The sequence below is a fragment of the Marmota marmota genome, unplaced genomic scaffold (assembly GCF_001458135.2).
Source record: "Marmota marmota marmota unplaced genomic scaffold, marMar, whole genome shotgun sequence".
Lineage (NCBI taxonomy): Eukaryota > Metazoa > Chordata > Mammalia > Rodentia > Sciuridae > Marmota > Marmota marmota.
Window position 1 is genome coordinate 4,521,927 of NW_026000241.1, and position 21,602 is coordinate 4,543,528.

Here is a 21,602-nt window from a genome sequence, read left to right on the forward strand (position 1 = left end):
ATAATCTCATTCTTCTTTATGACTGAATAAAACTCCATTTTGCTTATATGCCACATTTCTTTATCCATTCATCTACCAGTGGACATTTGGGCTGGACCATAGTTGGGCTATTGTGAATTGTGCTGCTATAAACATGGGTATGCAAAGGAGTTGTGTAGCTGGTCACATGGTGGTTTCATGTCTAGTATTTTGAAGAAACTTTGTACTGATTTCCATAGTGGTTGTACTCATTTACAATCCCATCAGCAGTGTAAAAATGTCCTTTTTTCTCCATATCATCTCCAGCATTTATTATTATTTTTTGTTTTCTTGATGACTGACTTTCTAACTGGAATGAGAGGAAACCTCAGTGTAGTTTTGACTTATATTTTCCTAGTCACTAAATATGTTGAAGGTTTTTCATATATTTTTTGGCCATTTGTAATTTCTTCTTTTGAGGAGTGTGTAGTTCATTTGCCCAGCTACTAATTGAGTTATTTGGTTTCCTCATGCTTTTTGAGTTCTTTATATAATCTATATATTAATCTTCTGTCAGAGGAGTAGCTACCCAAGATTTTCTCTCATTCTATGGGTTCTCTTTCACATTACTGTTTCCTCTTTAGTGCAATAGCTTTTTAACTTGATGTCATCCCATTTATTAACTCTTGGCATTTTCTCCCAAGCTTTAGGATTCCTACTGAGAAAGTCATTGCCTGTGCCTTCATGTTGGAGCACTGACCCTACATTTTCTTCTATGAGTTGCACAGTTTCTGGTCTAATTCCTAGGTTTCTTACCCATATTTGAATTGACTTTTGTGCAGGGCAAGAATCTAGTCTCATTCTTCTACATAGAAACAACCAGTTTTCCCAGAACCATTTGTTAAAAACGCTGTCTTGCTTCAGTCACTTAGCAAAATTAGATTAATTTCCAAGTATATTTTGAGGTTAGCATATATGGGATAGATTTCTTTCTCAGCAGATATTATTGGAGATTAAGCAAGTGATTGATTTATGCATGCTGGTATTGTATCCTGCTACTTTGCTGAATTTATCAGCTCTAGAAGTCTTTTGGGGGAGTTTTTTGGGTCTTGTAGATATAGGATCATGACATCAGCAAAAAAAAAAGGAGAATTTTGATTTCTTTTTCTATTTGTATCCTTTTAATTTCATTTTCTTGCCTGATTGCTCTTAGTTTCAAGAACTATATTTGAATAGAAGTGGTGAAAGTAGACATCCTTATCTTGTTCTTGATTTCAGAGAAAATGTTTTTGGTTTTTTTCTCCATTCAGTATGACGTTGATCTTGGGTTTTTCACATACAGTCTTTGCAATGTTGAGGTAAGTTCCCTCTAACCCTAGTTTCTCCAACATTTTTAACATGAATAGGTGCTGGATTTTATCTAATGCTTTTTCTCCATTTATTTAGACGATCATCTGATTTTTGTCCTTAACTCTATTTAGGTGGTGCATTACACTTATTGAGTTTTGTATGTTCAACAACCTTGCATTACTGGAATGAAACTCACTTGATAATGATATACTATCTTCCTAAAGTACTTTTTTATGTGGTTTGTCAATATTTTATGGAGAATTTTTTCATCTATGTTCATCAGGGATATTGGTTTGAAGATTTCTTTCCTTAATATGTCTTTGTCTGGTTTTGGTATCAGGATGATACTGGTTGTATAGAATGCATTTTGGAGTATTCCTTCCCCTTCTACTTCACAGAGTAGTTTGAAAAGGACTGGTGTTCGTTGTGCTTTAAAGATCTGTTAGAACTTGACTGAAAATTCATTTGGTCCTGGGTTTTTCTTTGTTGGAAGACTTTTAATTTCTGCCTGAATTTCCTTGCTTGATGTTGGTCTATTTAAGTTTTCCATATCCTCATGGTTCAATTTGAGCAGATCATGTGTCTCAAAATTTATCAATATATTCTAGATTTTCCACTTTATTGGAATATAAATTTTCAAAATGATCCTCTGGATTTCTGAAGTGTTTGTGGTACTTCTCCCCTTTCATCTCTAATTTTGTTGATTTGGAACTTCTCTTTTTCTCTCTTTTGGTTAGTTTGACTAAGGGTTTATCGATCTTAGTTTTATTTTCAAAGAATTAACTCTTTGTTGAATGAAACTTTTGTATTGTTTTATTTTCAATTTCATTCTGATCTTAATTATTTACTGTCTTCCACTAACTATGGAACTAGTACTTTCTTCTTTTTATAGGGCCTTGAGTTGTAACATTAGATTATTTATTTGATATCTTTATTTTTCTGATGTTAGAACTGCCTTCATACTGTACCAGAGATTTTGATATGTTATATCTATATTCTCATTTGTTTCCAAGAATTTTTTAATCTCTCTCCAATTTTGTCTATGATCCATTCCTCATTCAAAAGTGTATTATTAATCTCCAGGTGTTAAACATTGTTTCTTTTTAAAAAAAAAAATCTTGTCATTTCTAATGTCATTCCATTGTGATCTGATAGTCTGCAAGAAATTATCTCTCTTTTTCGTATTTCCTAAGACCACCTTGTGCCCAAAAATATGATCTATTTCAAAGAAAGTTCCATGTGCCACTGAGAAGGAAGTGAATTCAGTTGTTGGCAAATAAAATATTCTATATGTGTCTGTTAGGTCCATTTGAATACTAATATTTTTTAGTTCTGAAGAGTCCGTCTGGATGGCCTGTCTAATGGTAACAGAGATTTGTTGAAATCACCCAGAAATATTGTATTGTGTTCACTTGGATTCTTTATATTGAGAAAAGTTTGTTTTATGTACACAGGTGCACTGATGCTTGGGGCAAAAACATTTCAAAAATTATATCTTGTTGTTCAATGATTTCCGTAACCAGTATTAAATTACCTTCTTTGTTTCTTCTGATTAATTTTGACTTGAAATCTACTTTGTTTGATAGCTAGCCCTGCTTGCCTTTGGTCTTAATTTGCATGGTATATCTCTTCCCATCAATTCACTTACAGCCTATGAATGTCTTTGACTGTGAGATGAGACTCTTACAAGCAACATTTTGTTGGCTCTTATTTTTTAATCCATTCTGCCAATCTATGTCTTTTTTTAAATCTTTATTTTATTTATTTATTTTTGTATGTGGTGCTGAGGATCCAACCCGGTACCTCACGCATGCAAAGCAAGTGTTCAACCACTGAGCTACAACTCGAGCCCCAATCTATGTCTTTTGATTGCAGAGTTTAGACCACTTACATTTAGGGTTATTATAGAGAGATGATTTTTATTTCTTGCCATTTCAGTTTATTTCTAATGATAATTCAGAATTTATTCACCTTTGACTGTTCTTCTAGTGAGATTCACCCCTCTGTAGGCTCTGACTTTTAATTTTCATTTCTTCTGCATAAATATTTTATTTTTTTGTAGTACAAGCTTAGTGGTTATGAATTCTTGTAGTTTCTGCTTATCATGAAAGGCTTTTATTTTTAATTCTGAAGGACAGCTTTGCTTGTCCAAGATATTGTAATCTTGGTTGGCATCCGTTTTCTTTCAGGGCTTGGTATATATTATCTCAAGCTCTCATGACTTTTAGGGTTAAAACTGAGAAATCAGTTGAAATCTTTTTTTTTAATTGATTGATTTATTTTAATTAGGTATATATGATATCAGAATGCATTTTGATTCATTGTACACAATTGTAGCTCAACTTTACATATCTATGGTTGCACATGATGTGGTGTCACACCATATGTGCAGTCAAACATGTACCTAGGGTAATGATGTCCATTTCATTCCACCATCTTTCCTGCCCCATGCTACCTCCCTCCCCTCCCTCCCCTTTGCCCAATCAAAGTTCCTCCCTTTTTCCCATGTCTCCCCCGTCTCTGTTATGGTTCAACATCCCCTTATCAGAGAGAACATTTGGCCTTTAGTTTTTTGGGATTGGCTTACTTCTCTTAGCATGATATTCTCCAACTCCATCAATTTACCTGCAAATACCATAGTTTTATTCTCTTTTAATTGTGAGTAATAGTCCATTGTGTATTTATCCGTTCATCTATTGAAGGGCTTCTAGGTTGCTTCCACAGTTTAGCTACTGTGAATTGAGCTGCTATGAACATTTATGTGGCTGTGTTACTATAGTATGCTGATTTTAAGTCCTTTGAATATAGACCAAGGAATGGGATAGCTGGGTCAAATGGTGGCTCCATTCCAAGTTTTCTGAGGCTTTCCTGAGTGGTTGCTCCAATTTGCAGTCCCCCCAGCAATGTATGAGAGTGCCCTTCCCCCCACATCCTCACCAACATTTATTGTTGTCTGTATTCTTGATCACTGCCATTCTGTCTGGCGTGCATTGAAATCTTAGAGTAGTTTTGATTTGCATTTTTCTAATTATCAGAGATGTTGAACATTTTTTAATATATTTGTTGATCAAATGTATATCTCCTTCTGAGAAGTGTCTGTTCAGCTTCTTAGCCCATTTGTTGATTGGGTTGTTTTTTTTTGTTTTGTTTTTGTTTTTGGTTTTTTTGGTACCAAAAAAAAAAAAAAAAAAAAAAAAGACATAAGAGCTATTTATAATAATCCAAGGTGGAGAAATTTCTTATTGAGACTTCCTGATTTGGATTTCATTAGGACTGGGACCTTTAGAAGATGTCCACCAGCCTTGAGCTTTACCTCGGTTTCCCTGGGTATGGAGGTAGTGATCACCCCTGCTCACCTCTAACACCACCCTAGGAGGCTCTCTCTGATGTTCACTGTGTCTGGGTATCTATTAGCTTTCTGTTGGGTCATACAAGATGGTCTCTGATTGTCTGTGACTTAGCAGCCTGGCTATTCCCTATTAGGGGTATAGTCTTGTGCACCCTCCTGAAGAAAAGCTCCGCATATTCAGTTCTGTCAAATCCAGTGTGGGCTCTCTGTGTACATTTTGGGGTGTGCATGGTGCGGCAGTCTAAGGCAGAGGCATGGAAGTCTGTTTGATGTGGTGTTTGGTAGCCGAGGGGAGGAGAGCATAGGGTTGTTGCCCTCTGGAGTGCACAGGTCTAAGGTCAGGGCCTTGTATCTGGACACACTGGTTGGTGGCTGGCGTCTGTGGCATGCTCCTCTGTAAGCCCTTTTGTGGATGTACTGCCATTGTGTATGTGTGAATTTCTCCACAGGCTGCTTGGGGTTATCCTCAGGAAATGCCTTCTGTGGGCCCATATGTCTGAATGAGAATTGAGTCACCTGATAACTCTGGGACTCACAGCTATGGATCCTCCTGGAAAAACAGGGCACAGGAGCTACTTCCAGGTTGCTCCGGAGTTTCCACCGGTCATTTTGTCGGCTGAGGGCCTGAACCTGCATGCCTGGAGGCTGCTGTGCTGCATCTGCTGGCTGTTTCTGTTGGGAGTGGGGCACAGACAAAAAGCAGTGCAGCCTAGTGGTTAGTGGCACACAGTACGAAGCCAGGCCCCCTGACTCCACCAGCAGTGTGACTTTGGGCGAATCATCTAAATTTCTTTCAGCCTTATTCCCATTCATAAAGTGGGGGAGCGCTTACTATACCTAAAGGACTCAGTCAAGGCCTGTGACATGCAGGCAAATGTGGCAGTGGCCAGCAACCTGCTCTAGGCTGCCTGATGCTCCCAGGCACATAGTGCATCTTCAACTGCAGCCACAGGGCATCTTTATCCTGTCTCCAGGACTAGGGCTGTGGATCTAGCTGCACTGTCCCCTGGCCTTGACACAGATGGACCTGCCAACAGGTGAAGTCTTTCCCTGGGTGGTGTAGGGGACTCTGGAGAGGGCACACACTACCATACTTTGGGCTCTAGGAACAGAGAGCCACTGAGTGGGGGTACAGAGGGAGGTTTGGGGGTCTCCCTAACATCCTACCAGTGTCAGGAGATCGTCTCTTTCCCACATTCCTTCCCAGAAGCTCAATCCCTGAAGCCCCCCACCACCTGAGACCACCCGGCAGGGCAACCCTGGACAGGACACAGAGAGGGCCAGGAGGGGAGCCCCAGACCTGTTGGGTGAAAGCTTCTGAGTGCAGGAGGAGGGGACAGGTGATTCAAGTGTCTCAAGGTGTTTCTATTCTGGGGCCACCATATGGTCTGAGCTTCCACCATGTCTAAATGTCCCAATTAATAAAAGGGCATTGTTCTCAATTAATGGAGGTGAATCAGCCTGGAAGAGGGATTGGGCTTCAGGGTCTGGGTTCTTAGATACTGAGGAGAGGTTAGCAGGAAATCTTGGGCATTGTGATGCAGCTGAGCATCCGACACAAATCAGACACACTTTGTGTAGAATATGCACACAGTAGCCATGCTTTAAGCACTATAGATGGTGTGCAATAGGTGCCCTTTAAGTAGAGCACATAATATTCAGGAGGGATGTTTTCTGTAGAGTATTTCAGCACACAGTTGACATGCCTTATGTAGAGCAGGTGGCATTCAGTAGGCATGCTTTATGCTACGGGTACAGCAATAGACCCTGTGGAAAGTAAGTAGCATTCCGTGGGCATAGTTTATGCAGATCAAGTTGCATTTAGTAGGTCCCATTTATGTAGAGCTGCTGGCACACAGTAGTCTTGCCTTATGTAAAAGTAGAGCCTACAGTAGAAAGACTTGACCTACAGTCTTTTGCAGAGTACAGGACTGGCTTCAAGCAGGTGAGGCCATAATTGCCAGCCCCTTTCCTATACTCCATATGCCCCCTCTAATGTTCTCACCTGATACCCCAATTCCCATATAGAAAGACTGAGCCCAGGAGGGCTAGCACTCCACAATCAGAGCAAGGACGAGGGTCTCCTGGCTCTGCCCTCCCTTGCCTGGGCCCCATTACCTGAGGTCCCCTCTTAGCCCTTCTCTTCTCTCACCTTCCTGCTCCAAATGAGCCCAGCCCCAGGTGAGCTCTTTCAGCTGGTTTCCTTATCCCTGGAATCTGATCCAGGTAATGCTCGGCAGGGCTGGATTCTTTGTTGCTGCTCCTAGAAGTCAGGTCTCACTCCAGGCCTTGCGCTGGCTGGAAGCAGGACTTGAACTCTTGCCAGGCTATGCAGCTGGTCAGCCACAGGTCTCCATCTCTGAGCCTCCTTGTTTTTTCACTGAGCAATGGTGCGTGATGTTCCCGCAGTCCATGCTTGGAGAGGAGGTCTGGAGACCTTCTGGGGGAAGGCCTGGCCTGGCCCTGCTCTCCTGAACTCATAAATCCATCCTTCGACCTCCTGCACCCTGGCTTTGAAAGAGCAGGTGGGGCTGTAGACTTTATCACTCAGTCACCTTTTCTCACCCCCCACAACATGTTTTCTACTCAGGTAGGAGATGCCAAGTTCTAAGGACGTAGTGCCCGTGCCCGTGCCCGTGACCACAGAAGGGTTCCCCTTTGCACCCAGTTGGCTCCACCCCCACTCTTGGCTGCCTGCCCAGGCAGGCCTGCTGGGATTGGCTGGTCCAGCCCAGCCCAGCTCAGCCTCCCACAGATTCCTCCAGGTCATCAACCAGGGACAAAGAAATCCCAGAGGAGAGGAGAAGAGCCTGTTGGGGACAAGCTGCTCCTGACAAAAGGTGCCAGACTAGATTTGGTGGGACTGGAGGATCTTTACCTGATATGGGAAGGATGTTGCCCAGGGCTGGGGCAGCTCCAGGGAGCCAGCCAGCCTGGGAAACTGGTGGTTTCCGGGTAACAGTCCCCGGAAATTTGTCTATGACTCAGGAAGGTCTGGACTCTCATCAGTCTCTCTTCATTGTTCTCCTCCCATCTCCAATTTCTCCTCTTCCTCCTCCACCTTCGTCTCTGCTCTCCCTGATGCTTTCCCTGGGTTGCCCTCGCTCTTGCTCCCCTCTCTGAGCCCTCCTGCCCTTTTCACACCACTGTCCCTGCCCAGTGACCCTAGAGAAATCGTCTCTCCTGGGCCTCCGCAGCTCACCCTCTGTCCCCTCTTTCCTGCAGCATGCCACAGCTGAGCCTGTCCTGGCTGGGACTGGGGCCCACGGAAGCCTCTCCCTGGGTCCTCCTGCTGCTGGTGGGGGCCTCCTGGCTCCTGGCCCGCAGCCTGACCTGGATCTATGCTTTTTATGAAAAATCTCGTCGCCTCCAATGTTTCCCGCAGCCCCCCAAACGGAATTGGCTCTTGGGTCACGTGGGCATGGTGAGTGTGGCAGCAGGCTGGGTTGGGCTATAGGGGTGTATGGACTGCTGAGGGGTCAGGAATGGGGCTCAGGGAGCTGGGTGTCGGGTGGGCTAAGGTCTCGGACAGCAGAGAACAAGGAAGGCAGGTGCTCTGGGGTGTGCTCACCCCGGGATGGGCCGAGCCCCTCTTACCTCCTTGTTCCCGCGGCCTAGTCTTTGGGATTCATTTCTGGCCTGTCTTTGCCACGTTGGTGCATCCCTGAGGGGCTCCCAGGGTGGGCTACACGGAGTGAGGACCCCCTGGTGTTCCCGTATTCTCTGCTGCTGGACTTGAGTCCTCCACAGGGGTGCTGACCAGGTCTGCTCCTACCTGAACTATTTCTTTGTGTCTGCCCATCTATGGGCTTCGGGATGTTCACGGAAATGAGCAATCGCTTCCCGTGGACTAGCTCAGCCAAGAGGTGGGTCTGGGTTGCCTCCCACTTCTCCCTCCTGGGGCGCCTTCCTCTTATCTCTCTTCTCCCCTAAGATGAACCCATGGGCCCTGTTGCCCAACCCAGATTGAAGTTGGTTGCCACTTCCCTTTGCAGAAGCCTTCCTCGACCCCACCCATTACTCTAAACCTTGACCTTAGATCTGCCCTCCACTTTAGGGAGCTGTGCTCTGGCTGCTTCCCTTGTAAAGGGCACAGGTTTAGTGAGAGCATGCGCAGAATGATCTGCCAGAATGTGGGTAGCAGCAGGTGCTCATGGGTGGGAGAGTCCTGATGGAGAGATGGAGGTCACCTGACTTCTCTGTCTGCCCTGGGATGCACTGTTGGGACTCGGATAGGGTCTTGAGAGGGATGGGACAGGAGCGGCAGAGATTCCCTTCATCCTTACAAAATTGGGACATGTGTTCACTGCAGAAGGCAAACCACCTGCAGAGGCCGTAGGAAGCCCCTGTTGTGGCTCTTGGGATGGTTTATTAGGGTTCTCCAGAGAAAGAGAACGAAAGGACACGGACACACACACACACACACACACACACACACCACACACAAAGTCCTTCATCACTTAATCATGGGAACCCTACTGAGTAATTCGTCATGAGGCGATTTTGTCCTTTGCCTACACCGGGGGGTGGCCTCACACATACCTAGACGGTGTAGCCGTGCACACACCCAGGCTACGTGGTGTTGCCTGTTGTTCCTAGGTTCATGCCTGGGCAGCCTGTTACCTTTCTGAAAGCTGTAGGCAAGTGGAGCACAATACTAAGTATTTATGTATCTAAAAGTATTCGAACACAGAAAAAGAACAGTCAAAGTGCTGGGTGATAGCCGTTCTTCAAATTCTTCAGCTACACTGTAATTTTTTGTTGTTGTTGCTGTGTTCTAAGGATTGAACCCAGGGGTGCTTAACCACTGAGCCATATCCCCAGCCCCTTTTTTATATTTTATTTAGAGACAGGGTCTTGCTCAGTTGCTTACAGCCTCACTAAGTTCCTGAAGCTGAACTTGAACTCAAGATTCTCCTAATCCAGCCTCCTGAGTCACTGGGATTACAGGTGAAAACTACCACACCCAACAGCTGCACTGCAATCTTAAGGGACTACTATACACATGATTGTACTACACATACAGACATGCATATATATACGTACACACACATATATATAGACATTACGCAAACATAAATAAATACATATATCTGTGTACATATGTATATAAGATATGTGTGTATGTACGTATGCATGTGTGGTGTATATACGTACACACACACATATGTATGTATATTTAGAGAGAGAGAGAGAGAGAGAGAGAGAAGGGATTATTAGGGGAACTGGTTCATATATTATGAAGTCCAAGAAGTCTCACTACACACTATCAATGCTGGAGAACCAGGGAATGGTGGTGTCATTAGTTCAGTCTGAGCCTAAGGGCATAAAAACCTTGGGTGGAGATTGCTGATGTTAAGTTCTGAGTCCAAAGGTTTGAGAACTGAAGTTCTGATGTCCAGGGGCAGGAAAGAGTTCTCAGCTCCAAAGAGAGATCGAACCTGTCCTTTCCCTGCCTGCACGTCCTCTCTGGACCCTCAGGGGACCCACACTGGGGAGGGTGCGTCTTCAGTCTACCAATGCAGACGCCACTCTCCTCTGGAAATGACCCAACAGACACACCCAGAAATCATGTTTCAGGGGACATCTGACAAGCTGACACTTGACATCAACCATGTTAGGAGGTGACCACCCCTGCCTTGTTTTCAGATCCAACCCACAGAGCAGGGCTTGAAGGAAGTGTCGAAGCTGGTGGGCACCTATCCTCAGGGCTTTATGACATGGCTGGGCCCCATCATTCCCATCGTCACTCTGTGCCACCCCAACATCGTCCGATCTGTCCTCAGTGCCTCAGGTACCCATGCAGAACTCTTGGTGGTGGGCGCTATGACACATCTGAGTGCCCTCTACCTACAGGCTTCCGTGGGCCCCTGCCTCGCCCAGCCCCCTCTTCCCTCTTCCTCTCCGCCTTCTTCTTCTCTCTTTCGTGGGCTCCACAGACCCCATCTCACTGTCTTTTTCTTCCACTGTGGTCACCCCTCCACCCTAGTGTTCTCAGTGCCTCCAGAGTCCCAAGAGGCCTTCATCCAGGGCTCTTTCCTGGAGGGATCCCCTAGTTCAAGGAAATGGATCTGGACCAATAACCCCAACATTTTGTATGGGCTGGAGGGAGACAGATTGTGGCAGCTGGTGGACAGCAGGGTCTCTGCCAGGGCAGCTGGAGCCCTCCTAGAGGAGGAGCTACCAGAGCAGGGCAGGGGATGCGCCCAAGCCCCTCTGCCACTCCTGCCCCAGCCTTGCCCTTCTGCAGACCCAGAGCCACGAGGAGGGCTTGTGGCTGGAGGAGGAGCGTGGCTGCTATTTCCACCATACCCAACTCTGGTGGGTGGATTCCTTCTTGTGGCTTGTCCCCTGCATTTTCCCTGCCCTCCTGCTCCAGGCCCTAGGAGTCTTTCTTAGGAGACTCCACCCCAGCCTAGTTCATTCCCCCTGCCCCCTGCCCTTCCCATTCTTGGCTAGACCAAGTTGAGCAGGGGGAAAAGCAACGGCTCTGATACCAAAGTGCTTGGTGATTGGGGCAGGTCCCTGACTCTCTGGCTGCTCAAGTCTCTTTCAGTTGTGGATGGTGGAGACTCACTACGGTGTGCTCTAAGTCAGAGAGGGAATCTGTTTAGTGTAAAGTCCAGGGAGGCTGATCTTCAGGCTCAGTTAGATCCAGCTCTCAAATAATGTCCAGAGAGATCTGTCTGCTCTCTTGGCACCACTTTCCGTTCAAGGCAGGGCTTGAATGAAGAGCCCCCGGAAGTTCACTTCCATGAAAGAGCTCTTCATTCCCCCAGCATTCCCATCAATGACCCATTATTCACTTCAATTGTCCTGGCCTGAATCGGAGGGTAGATTTCCCATTTAATCACTGCAATTCTGATTGCCCAAGTCTTGGCAGGCCTGGGACCCCCAGTGTGATTGTTTGGGGGAACACAAAGCAGGTTAGTGGTTAAGCACTCAGGATATGGATTCAGACTCTGGTCACAGGCATGTGACTCACTGTCTGGAGGGCCATGAGCGTGTATGTGACTTTCTCATTCAGAGCCTCAATGCCTATCTGGGAAACTGAATGGAAGATGACCCAGGTGTGTAGTGTTTGGGATGCAAGAGGGGAAGGAGTATGTCTGTGACTGTAGCTGAGGGATCCAGACTGTTATGTGCAGAGGATGCGGGCAGAGAGCCCAGGCAGGGCTCAGCATGGAGGATGAGGACCTGCTGAGTGGGATTCCCTGCACTCCCGGTCCTGGTCTAGTGCTGTAGGTCCTTCTCTGGTAGCCCAGGGGAGTGTGCATCCGGTTCTGTTTGTTCTCCAGATCCGGGGCTCAGAAGAAGGTCTGCTGTACACGCAGGGTCTGGCGAGCACCTTTGGGGATGTGTGCTGCTGGTGGGTGGGGCCCTGGAACCCAGTGGTCCGCATCTTCCACCCCACCTGCATCAAGCCGGTGCTCTTTGCTCCAGGTAGACACTGGCATGACCCCAGCTGGCCTGCTGCCAAGGTCTCTGTGCTGCCTCCAGCTGTTGGGGGACCTAGTGCAAGCTGGAGGGGCTGCAGCCATGATGCTCCTGCCTCTGGCTCACCTGGACCCCCACCTGTCTAACCTCTGGTCATGGCTGCTCATGTCTGGAGCATGTCTATGTGAAATCTGCTGAATGGCCACAACTTGCCAATGTACATTTACTCCCGGATCCTGGTTACAGCTGGCTAATGTATGCCTGGTTACACCTGGATCCTTGCTGATGGTCCTGCCTAGGGCTCTGTTGTGGCCAAGGACCTTTGGGGCATGTCAGAGTCCGTGTGGTTTTGTCTGTGATTCTGTTGTAGATGATCTTTTCTTTCTGCTGGCCTCATCTGGGCCATGTGTGTGGTTTGTCTGGAGTCTGGGTCCCAGAGTCCCTTGGAGAAGAGACTGAGACCTAATTTGAGTGTTGTCTAAAGCAGGTCTTATTATCCAGGTCACATTGGATAACATGTGTTGGGTCACATCTGGGCCATATTTGGGATATGAATAGGACCATATTTCAGTTCTGTCTGTGGGGCACAGATGTCACGTTAGACCTTCTCTGGTTCATGTCAGAGGATGTTGTATATGTCTTGGCAGGTCATGTATGTTTTGCCCATGTCAGGACATAACAAGTGTCCCTGTCACATGTCTCGGGTCTATGTCAGGAGATATCAAATGGTGCTGGGTGGACAGGGTTTCCTATAAGTTCTGTGGAGTGTTGTGCTGTGCTAGAATGTTGTAGAACATGTTGGAGCTTGTAGGACTCACACCCAGGTATGCTGGTCTGTCTTGTGCCGTGTGTAGCTATTTCATGGCTCTGCTGCTGCAGCCTGGCCTGGTCCCCTCTAGCCTCCTCCCTCTTCCCTATTTCCTCTCCCCTGGAATCCTTCCTGCTATGCTGGTCTTAGAGTGGGGGAGTGCAAGCCCTGCCTGGGAGCCTCCACCTCCTCCCACAGTCCACCCGTTACCCCTCTCCATGGCCCTAATTGTTCTTGTTCACGTCAGCTGCGGTTGCACTGAAGGATGTGATCTTCTACAGCTTCCTGAAGCCCTGGCTGGGTAAGTAACTGCAGATGACAGGGCTTGGGGGAACCCTGGGTGCCAGGGTGAGGTGGTGCCCTTGCCCACTGCCCATGGCTGCCCTACCAGGGGATGGGCTCTTGCTGAGTTCTGGTGACAAATGGAACCACCATCGTCGCCTGCTGACACCTGCCTTCCATTTCAACATCCTGAAGCCCTATATGAAGATTTTCAATGACAGTACGAATGTCATGCATGTGAGTCTCTTGAACCTAGTGTCCAAAGTTGAACCTGGGTGGGAGAAGGGTCACAGACAGAGCCGATCTACAGATCTGGCTCTGATGAACCACTTTGAGACCATTGGTCTTTCTCTCTGTGCCTCGGTTTCCACATTAGTAAAATGGGAATAAAAATCTGTACTTAAAAGTTGTCCTAAATAATATAGTGGAGTTATGTCCCTGGTGCATGGTAGGTGCTCAGAAGGGGTTAGTTTCTATGCTTTTCTCACAGAAGGTCTGTAAAGCCACAGTGCTGATGAATTTGTTGTTAACAAGTCATTTCTGAACCCATTGGTTGAAAATCAATGAGGTTTAGAGTTGCTAACAAGGGTATAAGTCAGTAGGCTGGTTCTTCTAAATAAATTGGATGCAGATGGAATCACTCAAGGTATATGATCAGCTGTGGGTCAGGTAGGCAACTTTGATGACCCTGGGAAGATTCCCTCGCATGTTTAGGGGTTGACTGATGTAGAATGTCCTCATCTCGGACAACTGTACTCTTCTGCATGATTCTGTCCCTTCAGAAGATAATCTGGGGATCCAAGGCAGAGATAGGGTTCCATGGGTGTGAGAGGAGGCTGCAGTGTCTCTTGAAGTATAGGCTTCATTGAGCTATGACCTCATTTTAGTCACATTGTATGGGCCAAAGTCAGAATTCTATCACATAATCAAATGGGGGTAAAATAGATTCTCCTTCTTTTCTTGCTGAAAAATCACATTGCAAAAGATGTGGATTTAGGAAGTAGGGTAATGTTGGGGATGAGGTTTCTGTGAAGTGCTTAGGATTTTTCTTACTTGTAAGTTAATAAGTTAGCTTGTTATCAGTTCTTGGATTCTTCCAGAAGACATGAGATTCCTGGATCAGTGGCAAAGGGTAGTTGATTACTCATGACTCACCAAGCAACCTGTGCTTCTTGTTGCTTTAATCTTTGCTGCAAGCCACCGAATCCCATGGTGGTGATAAGGCTGGCTTCATTAGGTGCCTGCTCATTGATATAGTCCATTACACTAGATTTAGGGAATCTGCTTTAATAGCAAACAGAAACTAGCCTGAATCTCACCCAGAGGAGTCATTCCATCTTCCTTTGGGGTTATTTTCTACAAACATACCTTTGAGAAATGGTCCAGGCTAGGAACCTTGCATTCAGTATCTATGCATGACTCCTTCTCCCAATGTAAGAGATTTTTAAAAAATATTTTTAAAATCAATATATCTCTATGAAGATGAGGAAAGCTAACCCTGAAGACTCGATGTATACCAGAAATTATGCCATATGCCAATTGCTTAATACATATTGTCCAATTTATTTTCCACAACCATGAATAGCACAGGTTATTTTGCCCATGACAAATAATCATTCTGAGTGTGAGAGAAATTAGGGAGTTTGCTCAGGATCACCTAGCTAGTAAGTGAGCATGAATGGTGAAGCAGGGTTTTTAATCTCCGACAATCAGCCTTTGAAGCAGATCAGGTTAACTGTTGCTGAAGATTTGACATGTGGAACTTCGGAGAAGCAAACAGGTGATTAAAGGTGCACAGAGGCGGTGCTGGGACTTGGACTGATTGCCAGCCTTGGGCATTCATTTCTCAGTAGGAACAGCTTCTGCTCCTACTGAACATGATCCTCCCTGGGTTTGGGGGCCTTGGACAGAAGACCCTCAATGAGGCTGGCTCTGAAGAGTCCATCCTGGTAGGAGTAGTTGGGCAGGGGCTCTGGGAGCCAAGGCCAAGCCCCAGCCGTGTTCTCTTTTCTGGCCAGGCCAAGTGGCGGCGACTGGTCTCAGAGGGCAGCGCCTGTCTGGACATGTTTGAGCACATCAGCCTTATGACCTTGGACAGTCTGCAGAAATGCGTCTTCAGTTTCGACAGCAATTGTCAGGAGTGAGTCCTTTCCTAAGGTCTTGGAACCTAGGCCAGGGACTCAAGTGAGTCCGTGGGGGAGGGAGGGCTATGTGTAGGGGCCAGAGGAGGCTTCCAGGAGGTTGTGAGTTAGAACTGGCACTGAAGGACAGGGAAGGGGAGAGAGAAATTAGTTCTTCCAAGTAGGTGGAATTGTTTGAGTAAAGGTAAGGGGGCTCAGATGAGCAGAGTGTGTACAACAGGCAAGAAGGAGACTCTGTGGATGAGGATCAAGTGGCAGGAGTGGGTTGGTCTTAAGGAGATTGAAAGTCAGGCAAAGGAGTGTGAATTTTATCAGGAGGTTTTCAGGGAACCAATGAAGGTGTTTGAGCTGATGATGGGCATGATCAGAGCTGAACTCTGTGGGACTTCTCGTGTAGACAGTACCTGGAGTTGACACTGGGTGCAAGGAGGCTAGGGCAGGGGCTGCTTCTAGGACCAGTTAGAAGAGAACGATGTGTGAGCTGTGGACAGTATCAGGCAGGAAAGAGGACAGGACTGGATACTGAACAAAGGAGAGGAGCTTGATGTCCAGACTGTGCTCTGGGTTCCTTGGGGCATGAAGGTGGGTCACAGAGATGGGATGCAGAGAGAGAAGAGACAAAGGAAAGTCAACCTGATGGCCTATATCCACTGTGTATCTGAGAGGCCATGTGTTGCTGGATACTCACTTTTCCTGATGGGAGGTAGCTCCCAGCTGCTGGTGAGAAGTCCTCCTTGGGCATCAGTTATGTTGAGCTGTTGCCTCCTTTTATGTCCTCATCCTACAGGAAGCCCAGTGAATATATTGCTGCCATCTTGGAGCTCAGTGCCCTTGTGGTCAAAAGAAATGAGCAACTCCTCATGCACATGGACTTCCTGTACCTTCTCAGCCCCAGTGGGCAGCGCTTCCGTAAGGCCTGCCGCCTGGTGCATGACTTCACAGATGCTGTCATCCAGGAGCGGCGCCGCACCCTCCCTGATCACGGTATTAGTGACTTCCTCAAGGCCAAGGCTGAGTCCAAAACTTTGGACTTCATCGATGTGCTCCTGCTGACCAAGGTGAGCTTCTCAACAGGAGGACACTGGGAAGCCATAGGAGGTATCTGAGAAGGGAGGATCAAGCCAGAACTGAATAGGTCTTAGAGATAACTCTTGGATGCAGCCAGCAGGGGACTCCATAGTCTGAAACTGTGAAGGGCCTGATAATTTAATCTATTTGCAAGTTAAGAAGTTTGTATACTACATTTATATCTGTATCTATATCTATGTTGACAAATGCACCAAACACTTTGATCAGTTCCATAAGTGACTAAGTGACATACAAAATCCAGTTATTACAGTAATGGCACCCTGAGTAGGACTGTAGCAATGGTTCCCAATTCCCAACTCTTCCTTCCCCAGATGATGCAAGATTTTAATCTGTTTTGAAGCTTCAAATCTTGAGTTTTTAAGCTTATATAGGACAGGTGGCACAATTGCTCTTCTGGCAGGGTGGAGAGGGAGGGGACAAACTTTGTTCTGGAGAATAAACAAGTTATCTTCAGTGGAAAGGTAAAGTCAATTAGCCTGAGAACCAAATCCCTCTGGGGACTTAAGGTAAGATTCTCACTTGAGAGTGTGAGCAAATGTATTTGGAATGTTAAATGCTTAATGTCCAAGGTAAATTGCCATTTAATAATCCTCTAACCCAAGTTCCAGTAAGTAACCCTTTCTCAGAAATTCCTCATTATACAGAAATTATACAGAATATGAAAATATTCATGGATCATTTATTCTTCCTGCCAGGGACAAACTAGGAGGCAAGGAAGCCCAGCAGGATGACTGTGTGGTGGGGATTCAGATGATGGTGACCAACAGAGGTCTAGGGGTGCATGTGGCTTGGGTTTCTGGATGGAAGACAGATCTTTTTTTAAGGATTTTAGTTGTAGTCAAACACAATACCTTTATTTTATTTATTTATTTTCATGTGGTGCTGAGGATTGAACCCAGCGCCTACACATGGGCTAGGCTAGCCCTCTACCGCTGAGCCCCAGCCCCAGCCCCTGAAGTCAGATCTGTAGAGATTGTGTCAGTCACACTGAAGATCCTGCAGACCTGGTGTAATTTGGGGTGTGGGATGTCCTGTCTTCTCTCCAGGATGAAGATGGAAAAGAGTTGTCGGATGAGGATATAAGAGCAGAAGCTGACACCTTCATGTTTGAGGGTGAGGGCCCCAGTGCAGGACTACAGAGGGGGTGGAGGGTCTCTCCACCCCAGCGATGGGCTGGGTGGACCCTGGATCACTGCATTCTGTCCATTCTCCTCTTTCCCATCCTTCCTGGGACCTCAATGCTTGGGCGCTGTCCACCCTCTGGTGCTGAAGCAGCCCAGAGGCCCAAGGCTGCCTGACTGCCCCTCAGGCCATGACACCACGGCCAGTGGTCTCTCCTGGGCCCTGTACAACCTGGCAAAGCACCCGGAATACCAGGAGCGCTGCCGGAAGGAGGTGCAAGACCTGCTGAGGGACCGTGATCCTAAAGAGATTGAGTGGTGAGTGAGTCCTCAAGGCCCTCCCTGAGCCCCTCTCATGGGCCCTGCTCCCCAGGTGGGGATGGGTAAGATGCTTGTGATTTCATTATTGCTTTGTGGGAATAGGATCCAATTCAGAGGCAGGGCCTAGTACCCAACCTGACTAGCAAGGGTACATTTGCAGTATTTGGGGACAAATGATCTGAACTTATGGGAGATTCAGTGACACTGTGACAATCTGTGAGGGTAGAACAGGACTGTCAGCCATGGTCAGGAAATGGACTTCCCCTGCACTTCCTCTATTTTCTTTCAAATAGCACTTTTTCAAGGATCTTCACCTCCTAAAAGTTTGTTCTTCTCTTGTACGTAATTCTTAACTTCCTATCCAATCCAAGGATTCATAGGAGATACCTGGAAGTAAAAGTCATCTGTTGTACCCAGAGCACCTGCATCCTTCATTGGTGCAGCCTTCATTCAGAAAACAGGCCCACACTGTCTTCCCATCCCCCATTCTGTGCTCAGCCGGGCTCTGTGCTCTAGAGACCTGAGAAGGAAACAGTCCCGGGATCTCCTTCCAGGAGCTCTCAGATTGGTGGGCAAATGATCCCTGGTGGGGGACACTGCAAGCATACAAGGGTAGGAATGGGGTTGAGAGGAAGAGAAACAAGGCTAGAGGTAAAATAATGGTTTCAACTGAGCCCCTGAATGATTAGCAGAAGAATTTTCTTTTTCATCTGAGGAACAGTGCTCTAGGTCAAGAAGCAAGTCTTTACCAAAATGGGCGGTGCAGAGGGAGGAGGAGTAAAACAGAAGGGGGAGGGGAGAAGAGAGGTGAAGGTTTGTGTGTGAAGAGGAAAGGCTCAGATGGAAAAGGAAGAAGGTGGAAAGGAAGAGAGAGAAAGAGAGTACAGAGAAAGAGAAGGGGGGACTGAGAGACAGAGGGGGATGAAGAAGAGCTGTAGTGGGTACAGTGAGCTGGGTTTACTGGTGCACACCTGTAATCCCAGCTACCGGGGAGGCTGAGGTGGAGGATCAAGGTTTGGGGGCCAGACCTTGTCTTGAAACAACAAAAACAATGATAATAATAAAAAAACAAAATTGATACCCCCCACACACAATTAAATGTGTGTATTTTGTTTTTTACTTGTTTATATTTTTATTCTTCTCTATAGTATCAAGGACACTTATTTTCATGCAAACTATTGACTTCTTTACAGTGGTGTGGTTTTTTTTTTTTTTGATACTGTGTTTGAAGAAAAACTTCTAAAGATACCTAGTTACAGCTTCTCCAGTCCTTTCCTAATTGCTTTTCCAATTCTCAAATACTTGATCCATCTGGGGCTTATTTTATGAGAAGGAGAAAAGGTTTCACCCAGATGCGGGCAAACTCTGTTTTGCTCTCGGGATAATTTGGGGGTGGTGGTGGTTTTAGGGACGACCTGGCCCAGTTGCCCTTCCTGACCATGTGCATCAAGGAGAGTCTGCGGTTGCACCCCCCAGTTACAGTTATCTCCCGCTGCTGCACCCAGGACGTTGTGCTCCCCGACGGCCGGGTCATCCCCAAAGGTACCCACAAGGCAGGGGGAGGAGGCTCCTGGGCAGGAAAAGGGCTCCATCAGGCAGTTGGACCTTGTCCCTTCTCTCCCACAGGAGTCACCTGCCTCATCAGTATTTTCGGGACTCATCACAACCCAGCTGTGTGGCCGAACCCTGAGGTGCTGCCTGCCTTTCCCTCTTCCCATTCTTGTCCACTGTAGGGGTGGAGTGGCGTTTTGACCCCACCACACGCACCCCTGTCTCTCCCTGGGTGTGCTGGCAGACCCCACCCAGCAACTGTGTCTTGGTGGACCTCCCCTCCAGGTGTATGACCCCTTCCGCTTTGACCCAGAAAACGCCAAGGACAGGTCACCTCTAGCTTTTATTCCTTTCTCCGCGGGACCTAGGTAAGGAAAGCGGGAGTCTGAGATGGGGGAGGGGTGATGGCATCGGGACTTTCGGAAAGGGGGGAAGTTGCGGATGGTCAGATGCTGGTGTCTTTCCTGCCGCTCTTGTAGTTTGTGTGCTGAGGTTAGGAGAGTGGCTGTTGGGTGTGTCCCCAAAGAGGTCGGTCCAAAATGGGGCCCACTCACCGTGTGCTCAGAGCCTTCCCACCCCAGCTTCTAGGCTGAGTTGTGTGTGGGGGGCTTGGGCCAGGCTCTGGGGACAGGATCACCCACAACGGTCCAGGCACGTCAGCCCCCCTCGCTGCCCTTCAGGCTGTTCAGGGTCGGAAGGGGGATCCCGTCCTGGATGGGGGTCCCTGGCGCAGTAAGAGTCCCCACCCCGCCCGCAGGAACTGCATCGGGCAGACGTTCGCCATGAGCGAGATGAAGGTGGTGCTGGCGCTGACGCTGCTGCGCTTCCGCGTCCTGCCCGACGACACCGAGCCGCGCAGGAAGCCCGAGCTGATCCTGCGCGCCGAGGGCGGGCTCTGGCTGCGCGTGGAGCCGCTGAGCCCCGGCGCGTAGTGACCCACCGAGGCCGGTCCGGGGACCCCTCCATGCAGATCCCCCAAGCTACCTGGGCAGATACCAGCAATAAAACGGTTTCACCTGCGTTTGAGTCTCACCGAGCGTCAGCAGGGGGCGCTGGGGACGTCGGGCAACCAAAGTGGTGGCCTAGGTGCGGGAGGTGAGGCCCGACCCTCGCTGGCTCTGGCTGGCCTCACAGCCCCTGAGCACATGGTGGGAGTCTTGGGAGGGTTTGGAGCAGAAGGTGGACCTAGAGTAAGGGCAGGGTTGAGCCTCTGAGTCACAAACGCTCAGAACACTAAATATTTACCATCCTTATCTCTGTTCGCATCTCCTAATGTAGCCTGCATTTTCTCATCATGGGATTTTTTCACTGTTGCTGTGGCTACCAAATTACTAGGTTTATTAAAAATAGCAAACTCAGTTGTGTTTTCTTTGCTCCTGCTCCTTCCCACCATCTTCTGCTTTTCTTACTTTAAGAGACAGAATCTATGCAGAGCAATGTCTAACTCCTGGGCTCCAGCGCAAATCTTGCTTCATCCTCTGGATAGCCGGGTACCAGGCATGGGCCCGCGCTCTGAGCTGAGCATGACTAAGCATGGTTGTTTTATATGGTGTCTGATCATTGGAGTCGCTGTATTTTTATTGCCTGTTATTTTTGCTGATTTTTAAAAACCTTTTTATTGGGGTCACTTTTTATTGGCTGGTTATCTTTACCTTGATAGTGGCTGTCGTGTTTGAATAATTGCACAATGTGAAGTAAGCAGTGTTCTGTAGATTATGTGAAAGGAAGATCAAAGCTTGTGGTATCCAAGGTCATTAGGGCAGTTTAATTCACTCTGCAATCACACGTGAGGTCTCCTTCATTTCAGTTTACTCCCTGCCTAGAGACGTCCCCTGAGGTCCCACTTCTGTGAAGAGGATCTTGGAGATTTCAACCCCTCTTGTTTCACTCCTGGGTTTTGATTCTTTTCATCTCCTCATGAGCTTCCCATTTTCCTGACTTGAGAACAAAAGCCTACTTCATGTTCATTTCATTTATAGCTTTCTGCTTTCATCAGAATAATGCCTGCTTTTTTTTCCCCCTTGCTGGAAATGGAACCCTGGGTCTCGTGCATGTTAGGAAAGCCATTTCCTGTGAACTAAACCCCAGCCAGTTTTGTGATTCCTTTCTGTCTTTTCACATCACTTATTCACCTATGGAATTGGAAAAGCATCCAGCCTTAAAAGTTGTTTTAAAGCAGTGGGGAACTTAATCCA

General features: G+C 47.2%; 1 protein-coding gene and 1 long non-coding RNA gene across 5 annotated transcripts; one reads left to right on the forward strand and one right to left on the reverse strand.

Annotated features, from left to right (window-relative positions):
• Positions 1-4,525: 4,525 nt before the first annotated feature.
• LOC125613729 lies at positions 4,526-8,501 on the reverse strand. Its single transcript, XR_007344283.1, has 3 exons — positions 8,255-8,501; positions 6,810-7,168; positions 4,526-5,329 (listed from the first exon to the last, which is right to left on the reverse strand). It is a non-coding gene; the product is annotated as an uncharacterized LOC125613729 (long non-coding RNA).
• Positions 7,351-20,427, forward strand: LOC107145300 (cytochrome P450 4F3). Of its 4 annotated transcripts, none has more exons than XM_015489188.2 (13): positions 7,351-7,497; positions 7,883-8,081; positions 10,307-10,451; positions 13,150-13,203; positions 13,294-13,421; positions 15,203-15,324; positions 16,113-16,383; positions 17,461-17,527; positions 17,724-17,853; positions 19,265-19,398; positions 19,483-19,547; positions 19,693-19,775; positions 20,165-20,427. In XM_015489188.2, the coding sequence occupies exons 2-13, from the start codon at positions 7,884-7,886 to the stop codon at positions 20,337-20,339; spliced, it is 1,572 nt and encodes a 523-aa protein (XP_015344674.1). In that variant the 5' UTR covers positions 7,351-7,497; position 7,883; the 3' UTR covers positions 20,340-20,427. The 4 variants fall into 4 exon arrangements, with proteins under 4 accessions (XP_015344674.1, XP_015344676.1, XP_015344675.1 ...); XM_015489190.2 differs by lacking the exon at positions 10,307-10,451 and adding an exon at positions 11,956-12,100; XM_015489189.2 differs by lacking the exon at positions 7,351-7,497 and adding an exon at positions 7,508-7,649.
• Positions 20,428-21,602: the final 1,175 nt, after the last annotated feature.

Bases quoted from the DNA above. Each gene is read 5' to 3' on its own strand.
- LOC107145300 (XM_015489188.2), top strand. From the start codon at position 7,884: ATGCCACAGCTGAGCCTGTCCTGGCTGGGACTGGGGCCCACGGAAGCC. The intron at 19,399-19,482 runs GTACCCACAAGG...TCTCTCCCACAG, and splicing joins CGGCCGGGTCATCCCCAAAG to GAGTCACCTGCCTCATCAGT. The intron at 19,776-20,164 runs GTAAGGAAAGCG...CCCCGCCCGCAG, and splicing joins CCTTTCTCCGCGGGACCTAG to GAACTGCATCGGGCAGACGT.